General features: G+C 42.2%; 1 protein-coding gene across 2 annotated transcripts in view; it reads right to left on the reverse strand.

Moving 5' to 3' along the window:
- Positions 1-14,276: 14,276 nt before the first annotated feature.
- Positions 14,277-20,923, reverse strand: part of LOC106586191 (fidgetin-like) — a 36,696-nt gene continuing 30,049 nt past the window's right edge. For both annotated transcript variants that reach the window (XM_014173168.2, XM_014173167.2), the window contains one exon: positions 14,277-19,935. In XM_014173168.2, coding sequence (XP_014028643.1) covers positions 17,705-19,927 — 2,223 coding nt within the window. In that variant the 5' untranslated portion in view covers positions 19,928-19,935 and the 3' untranslated portion in view covers positions 14,277-17,704. The remainder of the gene's footprint in view (positions 19,936-20,923) is intronic.

The raw sequence follows: 20,923 nt of genomic DNA on the forward strand, positions 1-20,923 counted from the left end.
GACCTTGAGTATCTCAGATTGTTCATTACGCCAAATGAGTTAACCCAAATAACATAACAACCAACTGTGTTCATTAAGTCTACAAAGGCAACTTGACTTATTTGTCCTCATTTAACTTTGGAATTTACATGCTCTTTTTCAAATGTCATTTAGAAATAAATCCATTATTGAGGCGTGCACTTTCCATGACCGTTGGCATCAGAGTATGTGCTTTTGACATTCTGCAGGTGGGAGGATGTGATGTGTATTTAAAAATGCAAAATGACATCTAATGTTTGCGTTGCTGCTTGTCTCACAGACCCCGGGTGTAAACGGCCATCTGGTCCGCCGGTCAAATGTACGTTGTTGGCAGTGTCTCAAAGGAGATCCACTATTATCAGATTTCTTCTCCCTGGAAGGTCCTGAGACAGAGGCACCGAAAGAATAACAATACGGCAAAGCCAGGGAGGGAGGAAAGAGGGAGGGAGGAGAAAGAGGGAGGAGGACGGCATGCGTACAAGTTGTCTGGCCAAGCAGCCAGACTCTGTCACATTACAGATGAAATCACTTCAGAAATGCGGAGAGTTAATCTCATAATGAAGCGAAGAGTGGCAGTTAGGTGTGTGTAATGTTGCTCCGGAGAGATATGATAGATGTCCAGCAGCTCCCGGATCTTATTTGCGCACAGTCACCTCAGCGGTGGCTTTTATTAGGAGGACATTAGAGACAGAGGAAGGGAGGATGCCACACAAAGAGGGGATTTTTAATACTCTGGTTTCTAGGTAGCCACGAGCTAGCTACCTGTCACAGGCGTACAAAGGATGGCTGTTTAGTGCATCTTAAAGCAAAATATCTCGATTATAATGGTATCGGTCTGGGATGTTTGTTGACGCGTTCTTTGGAATTCTTCTCGAATAATCATAGAATGTCTCTCTACAGCTGCTTATACATTTCATTCACATTTGTTCCACATTAACATACTCCCTTTCTATTTTTTTATACCCTCCTCGCGCTTCCTTTGACAGGACTATTGGACGCCCCTGCTTTTTATGTCCTCACATTTTAGGAGAATGAATTGCTCTCCACTGTCACTGGGTCCCGGCCAAGAATTCATTTTTGTGGGTCAAGTGTTTTAGAATGTCATCTTTGACAGGAACCATCCAACACAATGAATACAGGGATGGATCTGGCCTTCCCAAGTTTTTCAATCACTGCGTACATACACAAATGCATAGCAACCGTGGAGGGACACACAAACACAAACACACACACACACACACGCACAAGTGTAGGTGGAAATCAATATTGAATTAAAACACCCGAAGCTCATGAATAACAAACTGAAAGGGAAAAAAAAAGAAAAAGAAAGGTTTGAGTAGCAGGCTGCTAGTGTTGTAGGAGTATACAGTGTGCTAATGAATCTGATGTTGCATGGCAGAATTCAGTAATTGCCACGCACAATGAGGTATTAGACAGGATGTAGCTAATGGAAAACAATCACATTTAACATGGCTGCTTGGTTCTAGCTGTTCAATAAGTGAGCAGCAGGCTAGCTTACAGCAAACAGGAGCCCGGGGATTTGCTGTGGTGCCTGGCTGCGAGGAGGTAGCAGGGTTTTAATGCGATCGGACTCTAACAGACCATCTATTTACAGTGTGCTCTGGGGAGCTAATAAACAAATGTTGAGTAATTTCAGCCAGCAGTAATTACCCTTGCAGCTGACAAGGAGAGTGTGATACTTTCTCTTTCACCTCCAGCTCAGGCCAGGAGGCACAGTTAGCACGGCCAGGCAGCAAGCCTCTTCATACTGGTCCTTCTTTCTCTGCTCCTCACATGGTCATGGCTCCTGGCCAGCACTCACTCCTGCAGGATCACTTTACAGTCCTCCCTGGTGTCTCCCTCTGTACTTGTGTCAGACACAACACGTATCATTATGCCACGGCCACAGCCCGACATGTAACGAGCCATAATCACATTTAATTGCGTAATCTATAGAACGTAAAAGCAGTGATTCGCCGTTTATCACAGTTACATACCAACGTGTTGGATGTGTTGGGACCATTTAGGACCCTGCAAATGTAATTAAAGGAAGAAAAAGAAAAAATGAGCGACGGGTTTGGTCGTTCATTAGCGTTTGTATGTCATTCTTGTAAGATGCCCCTCCCCCTCAGCCACATTTGCTTGCACTTTAAAGGGGATGTGAAAATCTCAGGAGAAAGAACACCAATATTAAGTTTAGGAATCAAACAAACGACTGAGCAGGTGAGACAGGAGACGAGGCCAAAGGCATCCTGATCCAGGAGGCTCAATTTCCCTCCTGCTGTTTGCGGTGAAATAGATTTTTATGCAGCTATGTTTCTATCGATCGTAGCGTCTTTCGTCGACAGAATGGGATGTCAAAATCTCCATGTAATTGGATAGAGATAATCATTACAGAATAGACATGGAGAAAGAGAGAGCGAGAGAGAGATACCACCTGTTTCCAGTGTGAAGTACTGTATATGGCTTTGATTTATGGAGTTTCTGTTTTTATATTTGACAAGGGATATCCAAGCCCGTAGCTGACACTAAAACACATTTTGAAATAGAAATGATACATGTTTGAAATACACGTAATATTGTAAGGCAATATTATTTGAGAGCAGTCATGACCTCCTGAACCATATCTCAACCATGTCTACCAGGTCAATCTGGCAAGGTTGTAGCTAGCTACCCTCTGTCTTTTTTTTCTCTGGACAGTCTGGCACAAGGCACAAACAAAAGCCCATATCAGATACATTTTCATGTGAATAATAAGGAGTCGGAGAGATGACCTGCCCAATCTGATCCTGTGACAGACGGACAGTGGGCCAGTCTGTCCCTTATCCTCTGACAAGCAGATGTCCTCTCTCTGTCCCCGAGCCGAGGGGCTGCTGACCAGGGGAGGGACCAGGGGGAGAGCAGAGCGGCTGCCGAAATGAAGAAACTTGAGAGCTCCTCAGGGGGTCGGCTGGTCATTTGATGTCCAGCACAAGGGCAGGGTGTGATGCTGAATGAGCTTATGGAGAGAGGCAGCCTCTCTCTGCAGTCTGTTACAAAGTCCTGGCAGGCAGGCAGGGAAGAGTATAAATACTCCGCAAAGACAGACCATTACTGTATTTCGGAGATTTTGTGAGAGAAAAATAAGGGTTTGATAACCAGCTACATGTGAGCACAACAAAGTAGGAAATTGTACTGTACGGTATATATGTACTGTAGCCATGTCCGTGTTTTGAAACCTGTGGATATCAATGTCAATCCGTAAGCTCTATTTCACTTCCATGGCAATTTGAAATATGTCATTTTAAAAGTTACAATTTTTTTTGTAATATTGTATCATCTCTGGAGCACAAACCAAAAACCTAGTGGTATGCCACGACTAGTTGAAGGAAACCATTAAGTGACCTATTGCATGTATTAGGGATGTCTAACTGTGAAAACACACTGTCTTATTTAGGAGTATGAAGTATAAAATCATGTAACTGATAAATCCCTGTTCAAATACTAGAGCGAAATAACACAGCTATGCCCGGCACAGGTTGACACAGTCACCGGCAGCCAGGCAATACAGAGATCCTTGATAGCTGCAGAGAGGCTGAGATGAGAGGCAGCTAGGCCTGCCTGCAGAGAGATCCTTGATGCCGGCACCACAGCTAGCACTGTAATTAAGCACTAGTGATCGCAGGCTCAGTCCACACTCAGTCCTGCAGCCTTGCACAACTTCTCCTTCACGACAGACCCCGCGGTCAGGAGATGTTAGGCAACATTAACTGCCTGTGTCGTTTCAGGAGGGTGGGGGAGAGGAGGGTTAGGGTTAGGTCTGTAGACAGAGGACTTCCACGGGGGCTCAGGCGAGGAGAGCGACGGTGCACGAGCCATGGCTATGTAGCTTTCATCTTGGAGGAGATTTGGAGAGGGTTCAGACCACAGAGACTTTTAAATTCTCACTAATTCATCTGCGTTCCAGATTCGCTGGGCCTGGGATAACCTGAGAATGATAATGAACTCGCAAGGGGAGTGCATGGTCCCTTGCCTTTGAATGTGCTCAGAATAGCCTCAGATAATCTTTCCCTGAGAATCTGTCAGCATGACAAGTGTCTTACTAGGGGTGATTGCTTGTCACGAGAGAGACGTCCACTACGTTCTCCAGATGTAACTTCTTAATACACATCGTTTGTCATCAGAAGAAATGCATTGGACAAACTATCTGGTCTTATTGAAACAGAAAATAAAGTTTCAATATAAGTGCCAGGAAACAGATCCATCCCCACTTCGATTTCAAAATCATCTTCCATGATGAATATTTATTACTTGCAAGCTCCAAGAATCCTCAATCAATATATTCTTCCCACCAGCTTAAAAAAAGTATTTTCTTATTCTCCTTCAAAATCAACCTACATCCAAACATTATCATCACAAATGAGGGGAAGAGGTATTTGCATTTATAGATTGAAATGCCACATTTCTCGTACCCTTACTCAAGCAAGAACATATCCACCCTCCTCTTCACTCCTCTCAGTTTAAGTGTGAGAATGCAGCAAAACCTGAGTAAAACGTCCAGTTTACTGATCAATAAACACCTGAGTAGTATGGAAATATATATTCCAGTTTGGACACGTTTTTCACAGTTGAGTTGCGAGTAAGATTTGAGTGAACGCCAGTATTAATTTGAAAAAGCATTTGTTATGTGGACTTGCAGTGTTGCGTGTCTATCTAACAGCAACATCCAAGACAGGGACACCAAAATCTGAAATTAAAAGACCTCTGTTTTGGCGATACATTAATGTCTCTGTCCTACAGCTGGGGTTGAACACTCTTTTTCTAATCCTTCATGGCTCTTGTCAATAAAAATCGTAAGATAAACACGTAAATACAGTAAAGTACCTTTTCTCCCTGTCACCTTTTCACTCCTGTACTGTACACTGAAATTGAGCTGGGAGGACTAGAGCTTCTCACTTCTGGGCTGGTCTCATCTTCAGTCAAATAGAAGTGAGCTTAATTTGCGGTTCTGCCTGGAGAATTTAAAAAAGAAAAACTTTTTCCAGTCACACCAAACCTAGACTCCCTGATGTCAGGCAGATGAATAAAACCAGGGTTCAAAAGCTCTATGCCTGCTTAACACTCCTCAACTGGCATCTCTTTTAAGTTTTCATCACAGTGATTGTATAAGAAATTGGTCAATGCACTACCGCAGGGGGCCATACCATAACGTAAACTAGTCTCCACCGGCCCCTCATTTGACTGTCTTTGAAAAAATTACTGAAGCTCAACCATGCTTACAATATCACAAATAAATATTTTTTAAGTGACAACGTGAAGCTCTATGAATAAAAAATGATATAATACTTTGACGCACAAACATAATGATAGCTAAGTCAACAGGGTAGCTATGTTGTTCGATTCCCTGAGGGTTCTGCATTTAAAAAAATATGATTTGTTTCTGCAAATGCAGATTATTGAGACTGATTTCAACAATTACAGTAAATCAATTCACTGACAGGATCCCAATACAGCTTTTGAAAACAGAGCAATGTATTCTAGTGATCTGGCGCTTGATTCTTTTTTCACATACTGTAGGACTTGTGTGGCCCAGACTGGCCTTGATAGAGAGCCCTAAAATTTGGACAGGAGAGAATATAAAGCGTCTCTTTATTCTGTGGAAAACACACCAGACAGAGATGTGGAAGTGGCTTTAATCAACAACAAAAAATGTGGCTGTGCTGGGGGATTTAGTAGAGTCAAGGCTTTACGTACAAAAAAAGCTCAGACATCGCCATAAGTAGGAGTCATAATGGGACCCTCTCAATCTCCACAGAATGATTCTGTTGTCACGGTTGTTGCACCACTATTCAAAAGTGCTATCTGATCAGCCTCCGAGACATCCCATCGAGACAGATGATTAGATAATGCAAACGAGCCTCATAACCAATGGAAGTTGATGACTCAATACAGGATGACAGACAAGTCCATTTGAATCAGATAAAACGTTGACAGTTTTGTATCAATCATAATTGAGTTATTATTGAGCATAAAGAAAGCCGTTTGTAATATCATTAAATCCAGATATGCTTCTCTTCACATCTGGCAGGCAGCCATGCGTGTGCAAGAGAGCGAGGGAGGGAGTAGAGGGGAGTGAGAGAGAGAGGCAACAAAGAAAAAACACTCGGGGCAATCATTCCTGGCAGTATGATGGCAGCTGCAGTGTTTTTTTGTAATTTCAATATGTTTCTCTGCACCTCAAGCATGGCGCAATAACAGTTTACAGATTGCTTATGTCATCACATTTTGACAAACTTCTCAATCGGATTTGACCTTCATCGTTAGCCATCTGCTTTCCACTATTTCGTTTCCCTCTCTTTTCCTTCCACTGCTATCAGATCCTTTGAGACGAACGCTGCAGTATCCCTTAACTCAAAGTGCTTGCAAGGATGGTCGGCACCTTTAAAAAAGTCACTGCCTCCTTTTATAAAACATACACATCGTACTTGCCAGTTCGGAATTAAAATGAGTGCAGTTCTGTATACCATAACATATAGACGCCTTGACAGAGCATTTGCAAATTATTATGTAGTTGAACCAACCTGAAAACCAGTTTTAATCGAACAGCTCTCAATGAATACCCCCCCGATGTATGTCGCTTAGTGTAATATCCTTTGACAAAAAGTATTTTCATAGCAACTTAATTGGATGAACCACAACAACAAATGTACTATCTTATTTTCCATAAGTCTGGATGTCTGTCGGCAGGCACTCTAGTCAGCTATGGTGCATGTGAGAAACCCACTCTTAGTGAGATTAAAGGAATCGGGGAGACTGTGCCATGAAACATCACAAAGTGTATTGTTTCACTAGCTGATGATCACAGTTAAACACAAACCCCAGGACATAGAGTCCTCCCATGCTCTGACATTTCCCTATGATTTTCATATCCAGGTCCTGAATTGACAGTACGTGTAACATTAGAAGCCTTAAAAATGCCATTGCAGATATGAAATCAATTTGCATTTCCCTAGTGCCTGGATAACATAGCCCCTGTCAAAAGAGCCAGCAGATCTGGTGCAGATAATGACGTTAGAGAGGGGAGGCTTGCCGGTGGAAAAAGGACGAAATTGAAAGAGTGACGCTCTGTGTTTCCAATGATCGCCTTGGATACAGGATGTGTGGTTATTGGACATGTTCTCCTCTGTCTTTGCTCCCCATTAGCACCACTTGTTCTCAGTCAAGGGTTAAGACAGACTAAAGAGAAGCCTGGGTCCTAGAGCCAAGAGCTGGCCATGTCAGCCTCAGCCCATGGTATTTCAGCTGGAAGGAAAATATTCTCTTTTGTGTAAAACTATATTTGAGATGACCTACAGTAAATAACAGCTCTGAGAATAAGTCAATTAGGGATTTCCAAATAGTAATTAAGATATTAATGAGAAATCAAACAGTCAGAATTTCGTGCCACTCTGGTTTAACATCTTAATTTATTGTTGTTAATTAAAATGTTACTTGGATATTCAACACCCCCCCCCCAAAAAAAGGTAATTGCCACCAAATTAGAACATGAATATGATGTTATTACTCTGATAGCCCAAAATTAATGATTAAAACATTGCTTTTAAAGAATGGCTTATTCTTGCTGACATTAATGAGGCTATTTATTGCATAGGAGCAGCAGTGCAGGTATCCTCTTTGATCACCACGTCATTAAATCTCTCTTCAGAGCCACATTTCACCACAGTAAAGGGTAACTACATGACACTTTAGGCACTTTGTGGAAATGTGGAGCCAGTGAAGGATGATGATCTGGAGTATTATATAGCTGTATATAGGTATACATTTAGGCTATATCATGGTGTCCAAACCCAGAATCTCCTATAAGTATAGGAAATATATAGGAAATGGCAAGTGGTGGGAGCTTACCTCTAGACATTTGCGTTTGGATGGGTATGATCACCTGCTTGTTATCGAACCAGAGGAACAGGGACATTCGCATTCCTGCAGCCAGAGAAAAAACACTGACCCTCAGCAGAGCTTAAATCAAATCAAATCAAATTGTATTGGTCACTTAGCAGATGTTATTGCGAGTGTAGCAAAATTCTTGTGCTTCTAGTTCCGACAGTGCAGTAACATCTAACATGCAATCGAACAATTCCACAACAACTACTTAATACACACAAATCTAAGTAAAGGGATGGAATAAGAATATGTATATGTTGCAAGATGCAAGATGCAATAGATGGTATAAAATACAATATATACATATGAGATGAGTAATGCAAGATATGTAAACATTATTAAAGTGGCATTATTAAAGTTAGTGTTCCATTTATTAAAGTGGCCAATGATTTCAAGTCCGTATATAGGCAGTAGCCTCTCTGTGCTAGTGATGGCTGTTTAACAGTCTGATGGCCTTGAGATAGAAGCTGTTTTTCAGTCTCTCGGTCCTAGCTTTGATGCACCTGTACTGACCTCACTTTCTGGATGGTAGCGGGGTGAACAGGCAGTGGCTCGGGTGGTTGTTGCCCTTGATAATCTTTTTGGCCTTCCTGTGACATCAGGTGCTGTAGGTGTCCTGGGGGGCAGGTAGTTTGCCCCCGGTGATGCGTTGTGCAGTCCGCACCATCCTCTGGAGAGCCTTGCGGTTGTGGGCGGTGCAGTTGCCGTACCAGGCTGTGATACAGCCCGACAGCATGCTCTCGATTGTGCATCTGTAAAAGTTTGTGAGGGTTTTAGGTGACAAGACAAATTTCTTCAGTCTCCTGAGGTTGAAGAGGCGCTGTTGCGCCTTCTTCACCACACTGTCTGTGTGGGTGGACCATTTCAGTTTGTCCGTGATGTGTACGCCGACGGTATGCCAAGGAACTTAAAACATTATGCCTTCTCCACTGCTGTCCCGTCGATGTGGTTAGGGGGGTGCTCCCTCTGCTGTTTCCTGAAGTCCACGATCATCTCCTTTGTTTTGTTGACGTTGAGTGACAGGTTGTTTTCCTGACACCACACTCTGAGTGCCCTCACCTTCTCCCTGTAGGCTGTCTCGTCGTTGTTGGTAATCAAGCCCACTACTGTTGTGTTGTCTGCAAACTTGATGATTGAGTTGGAGGTGTGCATGGCCACGCAGTCATGGGTGAACAGCGAGTACAGGAGGGGGCTGAGCACGGACCCTTGTGGAGCCCCAGTGTTGAGGATCAGTGAAGTGGAGATGTTGTTTCCTATCTTCACCACCTGGGGGCGGCCCGAGTGTCACCTGTAGCTTAGACAAACTACAGGTGATACGTTGAGATTCCCCTCACTTTCCCCTATCTCGGGCTGCTAAACCTGGCTTTGCTGACCCCTGGACCCCTAGTCAGACCGTTATCCTCCTTGGTGATGGGCAGATGGAGAGGGAAAAGTCGTGGATCCTTAACTGGTTGCGGCTCAGCTGACTGTTAATTGGAGGTGGGCAGTGGCAGGCAAGCTGGAGGCTATCAAAGTCTCAGAGTCATCAAGACTCTGTGATTCTCTCTCCATCTAGCCTGGAGTCAGAAGAGAACCAGGCTATAGAGTTCTATAGCTCCAAGAGCTCAGCTCAGCTCACAGATCATACAGTATGGGGTTGAAGCAGCTGGGCTGTATCGATTGGTTTGGGAATTGTTTGAATACATATAAATGCTGGGTTGAATTGAAAATGTGTAAATACATTATTTTCCTTTGGTGGAGTTGAGAAACAGTGAACATGTGGCCCTTTCAAAAGTTTTTGTTTCAAATATAATTTAATGCATTGCAAAAGGCATGTTTACTGATACCATTATTATTGAATTATTCATATTATTTTACAAAGTGATCTTCCTCAGTTCCTGCTGTCTCCATAAATGACCTCGGTATTTCTGATAACTGATGCGTTTTGTTTCTTCTCATCTGATTACTTTTTCAAATCAAGATTTGCTCTACTTGTATGGGCAAAACAAGCTTAATCTCATTCTGGTTGTAAAATCTGAGGAAATACATTTATTATCTTTAGGACATGTGTATATATATATATATATATATATATATATATATATATAGTGTGTGTCAGATATTATTAGCCAATAATATTAATGTACACTGAGAGTACAAAACATTAGGATCATCTGCTCTTTCCATGACATTGACTGACCAGGTGAAAGCTGTGATCCCTTGTTGATGTCACCTGTCAAATCCACTTCAATCAGTGTAGATGAAGGGGAGGTGACAGGTCAAAGAAGGATTTTTAAGACTTGATACAATTGAGACATGGATTGTGTATTTGTGCCATTCAGAGGGTGAATGTGCAAGTCAAAGATTGAAGTGCCTTTGAACAGGGTATGGTAGTAGGTGCCAGGCGCACCGGTTTGAGTCAAAATCTGCAACGCTGCTGGGTTTTTCATGCTCAACAGTTTCCTGTGTGTATCAAGAATGGTCCACCACCCAAAGGACATCGAGTCAACTTGACACAACTGTGGGAAGCATTGTAGTCAACATGGGCCAGCATCCCTGTGGAACACTTTCGACACCTTGTGGTCCGTGCTCAGACAAATTGAGGCTGTTCTGAAGGAGAAAGGGGGTGCAACTCAATATTAGGGAAGGTGTTCCTAACGTTTTGCACACTCAGTGTATACAGACTATGACAAAACGTATAGTCTGTGTTTGTCGTGGTACAGTAGACTACTGTGTTTAATACCACCTCAACGAAAGCAAAGCTGTATAGAGTACACACACTAGGTAATCCCTAGTAAAACAAAGGGTGTTGTTTTAATGCACGGTTGAGACAGATAATGAGACAGTCTAGTTCTAATCAACCACACAGAGCTCTAAAGAGGAACGGTAATCTGTCTGCTGCACACACAACACCACCTACAATATTCAATTAATACAAATGTAATTTTGCCTGGTCCCTTAGGATAGGGATTAAATACGACTTCAGGACCAACTCACACACGACACCACATTGTGGACAACACTGACTACACACGCACACACAAACACACACAAAACGCAGACCCATCATTGGAACCGTCTGTACGGTTTGTTAGCACTTGAGAGATAAAACTTTACATGCTGCTCCCAATTAGCACAGCAGTGACCATGCACTGTCTCATCTGCTGAACGCTCCTCCTGAAGAGGAGCTAGTTATGTGGGGGGGCAGGGGGGGGGGCTCGTGAGAATGGAGAGAGAGAGAGAGAGGAGATACGGACTGTGGATGTTGGAGAGGGAGGGTGGAGAGAAATAGAGCGAGGGGGGAGAGATGAAATGGTTTAAGCATTCATTTTGAGTAGAAAGACAGGTCCTATTAACATTTAACAGCATTTGTGCAACTTGGTGCGGAGGTTATGATGCAAATGAGGAGGAATTAAAAGTGGCCAGGGGTTTGGCATTGATGGATTGCAGTCTGGCAGTGCTCACACTTTCCAGTGTCCATCAGAGACGATTACTGTGTAATTAAACCTTATTTCTGGACTCTCCAGCGCATAATTACTTTGTGAATGTAACCATCATGTAAAAGCTACCAAAATGATTTTGCATTTATAGTCTAGCAGTCATTTCCATGGGCTTGTGTCAGATATAGCCATCAGACAGTGCGAAAGAACTGTCATTTTTAATAAGAGGCAGAATATTAAATGAAACAGTATGCTTATTACAGAAAAATTAGGCTTTCAAGAGTCCTTTATGTTATTTGCATAATTTATTCATCCCCCCACACACACACCAAAAGCTTTAGGCAATTTCCCTCACATTTAAATAGATTGCACATTTAAGGCTACTTAAGGAAAATTATCACTTTGCATATTTTAATTGTTATGAAGGAAGTGATTTGAGAGAGGTCCGTGGCTCATCCTCTCGAGCCATGTGGTTGCTGGGCTGTCTGATTCGGCTGCTCAGCACTGCAGCACCGAAGATAACCCCGGAGTTCACACACATCCACTTCAGTTTCATCAGAATGCAAATGAACCACTGAACACTGGGACAAGTGGATCTTTGATATTTACAAAATAGCCACTAATAACTTGAGTGTAATTTGTTTGACACAACTTTATTTCCCTCTTATCAGCATTGAGTTTCTTTCCTCATCAAATGCTCTGGTTAAAAAATGTTATAGGGGGGAAAACAAAAGAGCAGAAGGCAAAATGTCTGTTCAAATGTCTGATAAAGGAGGTAGGTGAGATATACTGTACAGTATATGTCAAAAATGAAAACAAAGGTTAATTAAAAAAAAAAGAGTGTCTACCAATATGTGAATGTGTAAACGGATCAATAATGATTGAAAGAAACCATTCTTCTGATGAATGGCAACACGGGAGGTACAGCAGCAGATGAATCAGGAAACAATATTTGCTAACCAGGTCCTAGTATTGCATCAGACAGGGAATGGCTAGAGAAGCACAGTGGGTGACAAACAGGAGAAAGAAACTGACCATTATTTAGATTAAGTTGTGAAAAAATTGTGGTGGAAAATAATATTGACATTTTTTAAATACTAAATTATTACTACTATAATTACTATTCGTACAGAAGAATTAACAAGCAATTGCCTAGCTACAATATGGAGGACATTGGTCTGATACTAAATGTTTATTGTAGCAATATTGACACTTACCCATTTCAAGATAGGCAAAGTGGGAGATTCCACATTGACTTAGTTTAGCACAGTTGCCCAAGGAAAATGTGTAGCCAATAGGTTGTGACTTAACATAGAGAATGATGCATTATAAAAGGGATGATTGTTTTCACTCCAATAAAGATCTGCAGTAGCACTTTGAGCACAGAAGCATAGGGTTCTACGTTGTAAAATTGGAAGCTTATCTTCAAGACTTTCTTGAACACAAAAGACAATCATGGTGGTCAACAGAACAGGTAGGTCGCAATAATTTCCCACATCATCTAGGTTAGGGATGATCAACTTTGATGGGGGTGGGGCCGCAGTACCCACATCCATACCCACATATGCAATCAGAGCTGGCCCCAGCCTTTTTGTCCCCCCAAATTCTACACATTTTGCAATGGGGTGGAGAAAAGATTTTGTAATATTCTAACACATTTTTTACAAACGCACTAATTTTGCAATGGGGCGGGAAAGAAAAATGAGCAGTTTTACAGCTAATTTCCTGCAATTCCACACATTTTGCTGAAGGGTGGAGAGAAATGTTTGACGTTTTTAATATGATATTTGAGTGAGAGTGATTAACAAAATCAATGGGGAGATTCCCCGATAGGTGGCTAGACTAACTTGCATATAAAAAATGTTTTAGCTGACATGGGCTAATGGAGTGACACTCATTGACTGACATAACAAGAGAAAAACTGCTGAAACGCAACCACATTTTGAAAGGGCACTATTCTAACTCTCAAGAGTTAAGTTGAGACCCCGACGAGTAAACCCCAAAAAATGAAGGAAGAAAAGTATCCGCGGGCTGCCAGTTACCCTTCCCTGATCTAGGTTATTCAGTAACACTTCACACATGTTTACTACCACAATAGACCATAAAACTGTAGGTAAAAATTGAAATTCAGACTTTTATTTGAAGTATGCGTGTTCTCTCTGTCCATAATTAGTACTAAAGACATCAATTACAAATGTCAACACACAGAAACAGCTAATACAAATATTTCACTTTTTTTCTGCTTTTGATAACCGTCATTGTTCTGATTAGGCCCAGGTTTGTTTCCTGTATAATGGAGGAAAATCCGGTTGAAATGCATCCATTAGCCCGACTTGTTTTCATGTGCCCACTGCAGAAAAAGAGACACAGCATTACAAATGAAACAGAACTGGGCACAAAAATGCACTGTGACTTTTTTCCTTAATGTTAATTGTACAGCAGCTTCCTACGCACATACCATCAACTATATAATGATACCATCAAAAAAAAATTGAAAATCGACGCATAAATGTGCAATTTACATAAAGAGAATCAGTGGCAGTGTGGAGCTATGAACTGAGGGGTGTGATTGTATAATCCTTCTCCTTTCCTGTGATCATAACATTTTAATGGCTGAAAAACAACACATTTGGTTAATGGAAGGATTACAATTACACAGTCTAGGCAATTTTCTATTAAGAAACACAAAACCTTGAAAATAAATCGAAACGAATTGTCTCAGAGAGCATCATGTGTCGTGCATTGTATAGGTATTATACAATAAATAACTGACGTTTCCAAGTGTCATGTCTCTTGACTAACATTATCAATGTCAGAACTGAAATTGTTAACACACATTGCGAACATGGACATGTCCACACATCTAATCAAATCGAGTCTAACCAATGAGAGAGTGGAGACATAAGAAAACACATTTGGTTTCCAGAAAAAAACATCTTTATTCAATATTTTATGTTTTTTTTTTGTTGTACTGTACCTTGGAATAGATGAAAATACATTGACGTTTACTGTAGGTATGGCAATACATACACACATATAAACATGTACTGTACTGTATGTGGTGCATTTTAATATGTATATATCAATAGCAAATGTACATTGAGTACACATGTGCAAGTTTATTTCCTGTACATATGTATGAAATGTATAAATTTGTAATTTCACATATCTAAATATGTTAACCCAACACACTTACACATTGAATTGTAAGTGCACACAAAGACACATTAACATGCGCACTACAACAATTCACAAAATATTAAAGCAAGTCATTCTAGTTTAAAAACGGAATTTGCATTGGAGACCCTAGAGAAAGACCTATACAACCCACAATATACTTGCAGAAATGTGGCATTATGAGTACCTATATGTCCCATAGAAGTCAGTATCTCAAGTATGTGTGCATTATCGTCAACTTCACACTCACTAATGTGTTTTCTCAGTTCTGCTGCTAATACTGTTCAGTGTAAGGACCGTCTTTCAGAGGTAAGCTGTTCATTTTTTGTCCATTTCTTTTTTAGCGTTTGTTGTTGTTGTTTTGTTTATTTATTTTTGTACAAATGCATGACATTCAAAAAGACAGAACGTAAGTACTACATGTACAATATGTAGCAATGAGGTAGAAATGGTTATAAAGAACAACGTTTAAATAGAAAACAGATAAGACTACATAAAGATGAAGCCGACATCTAAAGCAGCGCTGTACAAAACCCACCCAGAGGGACAGTGATACAGGCTGGAAAGCAACATTCAAGTGATTAACATTGTCAGAAATGAAGGAGAAGAGATGTGCTTATCAACCTTTCTGTAGCCAGTTCGTTGTACTTAAAGGCCTATCCTTTACATTGTTGTCCTCCAAACTAAATTACTTCGAGAAACTGTATTTGTTTGGATGTGTTAGTGAAGTTTTTTTCTCATCCCTTAGTTTTTCCTGTTCTACTGCGCTTATAATTAGTGTAATGTAGTGTATTGTAATGTATAAATAACTTGTTGAACAGCTTAATTGCTTTGCCTTAAATTCATGAATAAACATGCCCTATTGGCATAAGCAAAATTGCTTAACTCGCTATTAAAGTAAGTAATTGACAGTTTCAGTTTAAATATCTTATGTCAAAATAAAACTGTTGATTTCACTTTGGCTTCAAGCGACACTTGAAAACAAATTATTGCATGACAAAACAAAGCTTCAAAAATGCATTTGGTTAAATACACTTAACTTCAGGGGACTTTTATCCTATCTATCTATGGCAATAAAAGCCATATAGCAAAATAGGATACAAAGATAAAATTAAATACATTTTGGGGCCATTCATCAATGTAGGTGCTTTGTTGAAGTGTTGTTTCTTGTGCGGCTGTTATTCTTTATAATAGTGTAACTGAAAAAGCAGTTGTTGCCAGGTTAATGTTTGTCATAAGACTACACTAGAACATGAAAGTCATAGACAGTCAGTGATTCTACAGCCTCCTGTTGCTCAGTAAATGCCGTCATTGGAGGTAAACAAATATATTTTGTAATTGTGAACACGATAAGCTGAGTGAGAGCAAAAACAATTTAAGATATATGTAAATATAAGATATATGAAACACAAATTGGGAAAATATCACTTTGATATGCAGGTGAACAAAAAAAAACGCAAGATCCCTCAGTGCATTTGCACTGTACTGATAATAGTTTTCAGTGGTACTGTAGGGCATCCCTTTCAATGCACTAGTGCTTTCTAACAGTTTTCATACTGCTATAGGAAGAAAAAAAAGGAAGAAAAAATAAATAAATAAATGCAAGGCTTTTTCATGCATTCATCAGGCCTTGTGTCTCCATTGCCCCTTTTCTGGCATATTACTAAACACTGATAGTTAGCGATAACATAGCTTTGCTGTAAGAAATGACCCTAGAACAAGGGCTTAAAGATAGGGCTAACGTCTCCAGACCCCTTTTCAAGACCAACCTGCTCATGTTCTGAGAAATGAATACTCCATGTACATAGGTGTCTATGAAATGGGGACTACACCGGTGTAACACTAACTTAAGCTGATTTTGTTGTCAGCAAGGCAGCTTTTTTTTGTTCCCTCAAAAGGCTTCATAGTTTAATAAGCGAAATAGGCTCTGTCATCTTGCCCTACACTTAGATTTTGCTTTCAGAGAAAATGAATAAACTGAGGTAGAAAACTTAGGGCATACATAATCCTTCGTTTTCATTAATGATAAAACAGCAGCGGGATGGAATGAAATACCTTGGGGGAAATGGTCTGTTTCAACCTCGTGAGGCTCGTTTTCAGCCTTACACATTTCTCCGCAAGTGGCCTGACAGTTTTATCTGCAGATGAGAAACAAATTTAAGCTGCTGATAATATTCGACAAATACATATGTTATGCTTTCTCCTACAGATGAGGTTTAACAAAAAAAAGACATCCTAAAAATGTGTTCTCTTAATGTACTGTGGCCGGTCGATGAAGGCCGGTCGAATGTGTTGCAGTTGATAAAAGAAACGTCATTTCTTCATCTTTGTCACATATCAAATAAAACTATATTCACAATAGGATTCTTCACTTGGGAAATTGCAAAGAAAAACACGACACTTCTCCTTTTGTCTTCCAAATACTCCAGAATTACTCTGGTACATTCAATGTCATACTCATTTTTAGCCTTTCGAGGTACCGTAACCCTCCATTTTTGATAATGCAAATTCAAACCCAAGCCAAATGTTTAGTGCTTTTGAGACAATCTTTGAGGTACTGTACATATCACTTTCCTGAGTTTTCATAAAGAGAGAACATCAAAATAAATGATGTCTATAAATTAGGGTTCAGATTACCAGTAACACATGTACTTTCTACTGTCCACAGAGAGCACAAAACAGACACAGTTGAGGAATACTGTTTCAATGGAAAAAAAGCAATTTTGTAGTTTTTGTCTCATATTAAAGCTTTTTATATTAGCACATGCCATCAATGTAGATTGTGAGGCGAAGAGATAATATTATAAAATAAAAGAGCACCACTTCAGGCACTTGATAGCAACTAAATCTCCAGAACAGCAGAATGATATATACACACAGGGGTTCCATCCTGTTAAAGTCTACCCACTTGCACCTTGGTAGGCGATGCTTGGCCTCATCAGTTTCAAGCATCAAAATAATATTTCTCTATGTGTTGTGTGCAGATTGCCAGCCGTTGTGTAAAGCATGCCTCTGCTTCTCTAAGGCCTGCCTTTATGCCTTTACTGTACTGCAGGTGTTAAAGTCACCACTACCTGTATTATTCTCTTGTCCACTTCCTGTTTACTGAGAATTCTAAATGGTATCCCTCTGAAAGGGGTTTCCTTCCCACATGTTCTAATGCTTCAGCTTCATTGACTGCAACCAAACATTTTATTCCATTCGGTGTATGTGTCCAGTTCTTTTTGTGATATGTTGGACTGGAATTTGCTAAATACATTGTCAAAGTCTTGGTAAGAGACTGGTCTCATCTGGCTGGGATGGATGGCTGAGAGGTCAGAAGCTGGGATGCCATGTAGCGGTCCTACTACTGCCTCCTGGCACAGCCGTGCCACGTCCAGTCCCGAAAAGCCCTCCGTCCTCTGGACTAGCAGTGACAACTCTTTGTCACTGAGGCAATAGTTGTGCTGTGAGAGCAGTTGGCTGATTATCTGGTGTCGTGCTGTGCTGTCGGGTAGGGGGATGAGAAGCCGTTTGGTGAAGTACCTCCTCAGGGACTCTTGGATCTCTTCAGGCTTACTGGAGGAGCACACCACCAGGACGTGGTCCTCGGCTGAGGTCAGCACACTGTCCAGCTGCATGAGGAGCTCGCTCTTGATCCTATTCACTGGGCTCTCCTCGCTGAGCTGGGCCGACAGCAGCATGTCCACCTCACTGATGAACACCACTGAGGGCTGGCGACACCTGGCTACCAGGAAGGAGGCCTGGACAATCTTCTCTCCCTCACCCAGCCACTTGGTCACCAGGGCTGAGCCACTGAGCCGCAGGAAGGCAGCCCCCAGCTGGCTGGCCATGCAGCGGCCCAGCAGTGTTCTGCCTGTTCCCTGAGGTCCGAAGAGAAGGAGGCTCCGAGGTAATGTGGCAAGTCCACTGAACATGTCTGGCCTCAAAATGGGCCACAGAATCTCTTCTTTGATGGCTGCTTTGGCCAGCTCCAGACCTGCAATGTCATTCCAGTCTACTGGGGGACCGGGCTGAAGGATCTCTGTGGTGACCAACTCCACGAGATTGGCATCACTGTTCTTCAGCTGCTCCTCTGCAGCGTGGCTGGATGAGGTAGCGCTGCCAATGTCCGACCCTGCTATGGAATGGGAGAGGTGCTGTCTGTGCTCTTCACTGTGCTCACTCATTATGGGGGTTCCAAACTTTCCAAAGGACTCGCCCGATCTCAGGCCTCCCACAGAGCTTTTGGTTGATCCATAGGAGGGAGGGGTTAATGCTCTGCCAGACTGACTGCAACATTTTCTTTGCTGATCTGAGGATATTGGCTGCTTCGTGTGCTTAAATGCTAAAGATGACGGATCAGCATTCCTGTCAAATCCATTCCCTCTGCTTGAGTCTGAGATGCTGTTGTCTGGTATTCTGTACATAGGGCTTTGTGAGGAGCGCTGTTGGTTGTAGTTGAAATTACTATAGCTGGAGTCCATATCTCCATGCCCCGTCATGTAGAAAGCTTTTCTTTTCAATGAGTTGGCTGAGCTGCCATTCAAAGGTGTTGGTGCAATTGGTGCATGGTTATGGGACTGGTAGGTATAGCCAGGGAGTGTAGAGGGAGGTAGGGGGGTGGGAGCTGCGATCCCTGATGGGAGATAGGCAGAGGGAGGTGGGGCTCCCCCAGGGCTATAGCTAGGGGCAACAGCTGTCTGTGGGGGATACCCTGTCGGAGGATAATTGTAGTTGGAGAGGTTGGGAGACCCCGCGTTGTAGCTGGGCACTAGAGTAGGGGGAGGTGGTGGGGGTGGGGGCGGGGGTTGTAGGAGACCAGCATTGTGCAATGGAGAGGGGAGGCCTGAGGCGGTCTGCCCGCTGTAACTAGAGTGCAGGTAGGAGCCATTGTAGCCCGTAGCGTATTCCTGAGAGGACAGACCAGAGTGTAGACTGGTGGCTGTGTGACTCCCACAGTTACTGCTGGAATAGCTGGGCTCGGTCAGGCTGCTGGCCCCCCTTGGGGTGCTACCTATGCTGGCCGACACGTCTGTTGGGGGAAGGGCAGCTGTCATTCCAGATTTGCTCACAGATATAACATCTGGAGCGCAGTTCATTGGGTAAATCCCCTCCTGCCAGGACTCACTCTCTGACTTACGTCCATTAAGGAGTCCAGGAGTGCCATCGGAATAGGAGCAGAGCAGCGCTCGCTCACTCGGACCCTCTAAAATCCCAGAGTACTTCTCTGCGTATTTCTTCAGCAGGTTGGAGGCGGTGAGTGCAGAGATGTCGTCGTTGGCCCAGGCGTACTGATAGGTGCGCTGCAGGTGCCCCCGGTAGGCCTCCACTTTGTGTGCAGGAGAGCGTGTGGTGGAGGAGATATCAAAGTGCTGCTCAGCCCACTGTGCATGCTCTGGGGTCCACTGCATCTTTAGGCCTAAACACCAGACAAAAAGAGAGACGGGTCAAAAATACCATCAGATAGTTGTTGCTATTTATTGTCAGTTTTCTTGCGTTGTCAGTATGTTGTGTCTAGAAGTTGGTACATTTAACATGGTGGAAAAGTTGCCTTTGTAGCAATGAATGAACTGACAAATATATCCCAAATCCCAATACCATTACACAACTAACTTCCTCTACTGTAAAATAGGCACTGCTGAGCAATTACATCATGGGCAGTGTGTGGATTTGGGACCCAACACCTGGTTAGCACAGTATAATGCACCCTGCACAGAACAGAATGACATAGACATTGCAGGTCAGTCTATAATCCAACTCTCATCTAAGGCATTCCGAGACAGTTTCAAATCTGCTTCGAGGAGTGCAGCAAAGCAATCTCCCAGGCAGCGCTCTGTTGCTTTCATCACACAAACCCCACTGCCCGGCATGAATTACAACGGCCTTGTGTCTGCCTACTGCTTCCCAGTCTACATGGTGAGAGAGAAAAAACATGCTGTACTTGTCTTTCTCGCTTCCCAGACTATCTTTTTCATTGCCTCCAGGGCTCAAAAGGCACCATCGAGTTTAGTCCTAAACTCAATTTGCAAACACAAGTTGTTACATATGCTGTCATTTTAGACTCAGCATGGGATTATCAAAGAAAGATATACCCAAGAAAGAAACAGATCATTGTGTTTACAGTATTAAAAGAAACGCAGATACACAGCCACACACACACATACATACACACACACACGCACACACACACACACATTGCTTATCAAAGCGAATCCGACTTGAAACTCTATTAGTAAACACAGAATCACATTGCAAAACCATCCATTCCTGCTGCATTGATCCACCACTTAGCCAGCCACACGTGCAGCAGCATCATATGAAATTGCCCAGTAGCTATCCCTATCCAAGGCTTTAGGAAACCAACAAAGAGCATCCAGCGGCGGATTACAGCGCAGTGTTTGTCTAGT

This window comes from Salmo salar, chromosome ssa25 (assembly GCF_905237065.1).
Source record: "Salmo salar chromosome ssa25, Ssal_v3.1, whole genome shotgun sequence".
In the NCBI taxonomy this organism is placed as follows: Eukaryota; Metazoa; Chordata; class Actinopteri; order Salmoniformes; family Salmonidae; genus Salmo; species Salmo salar.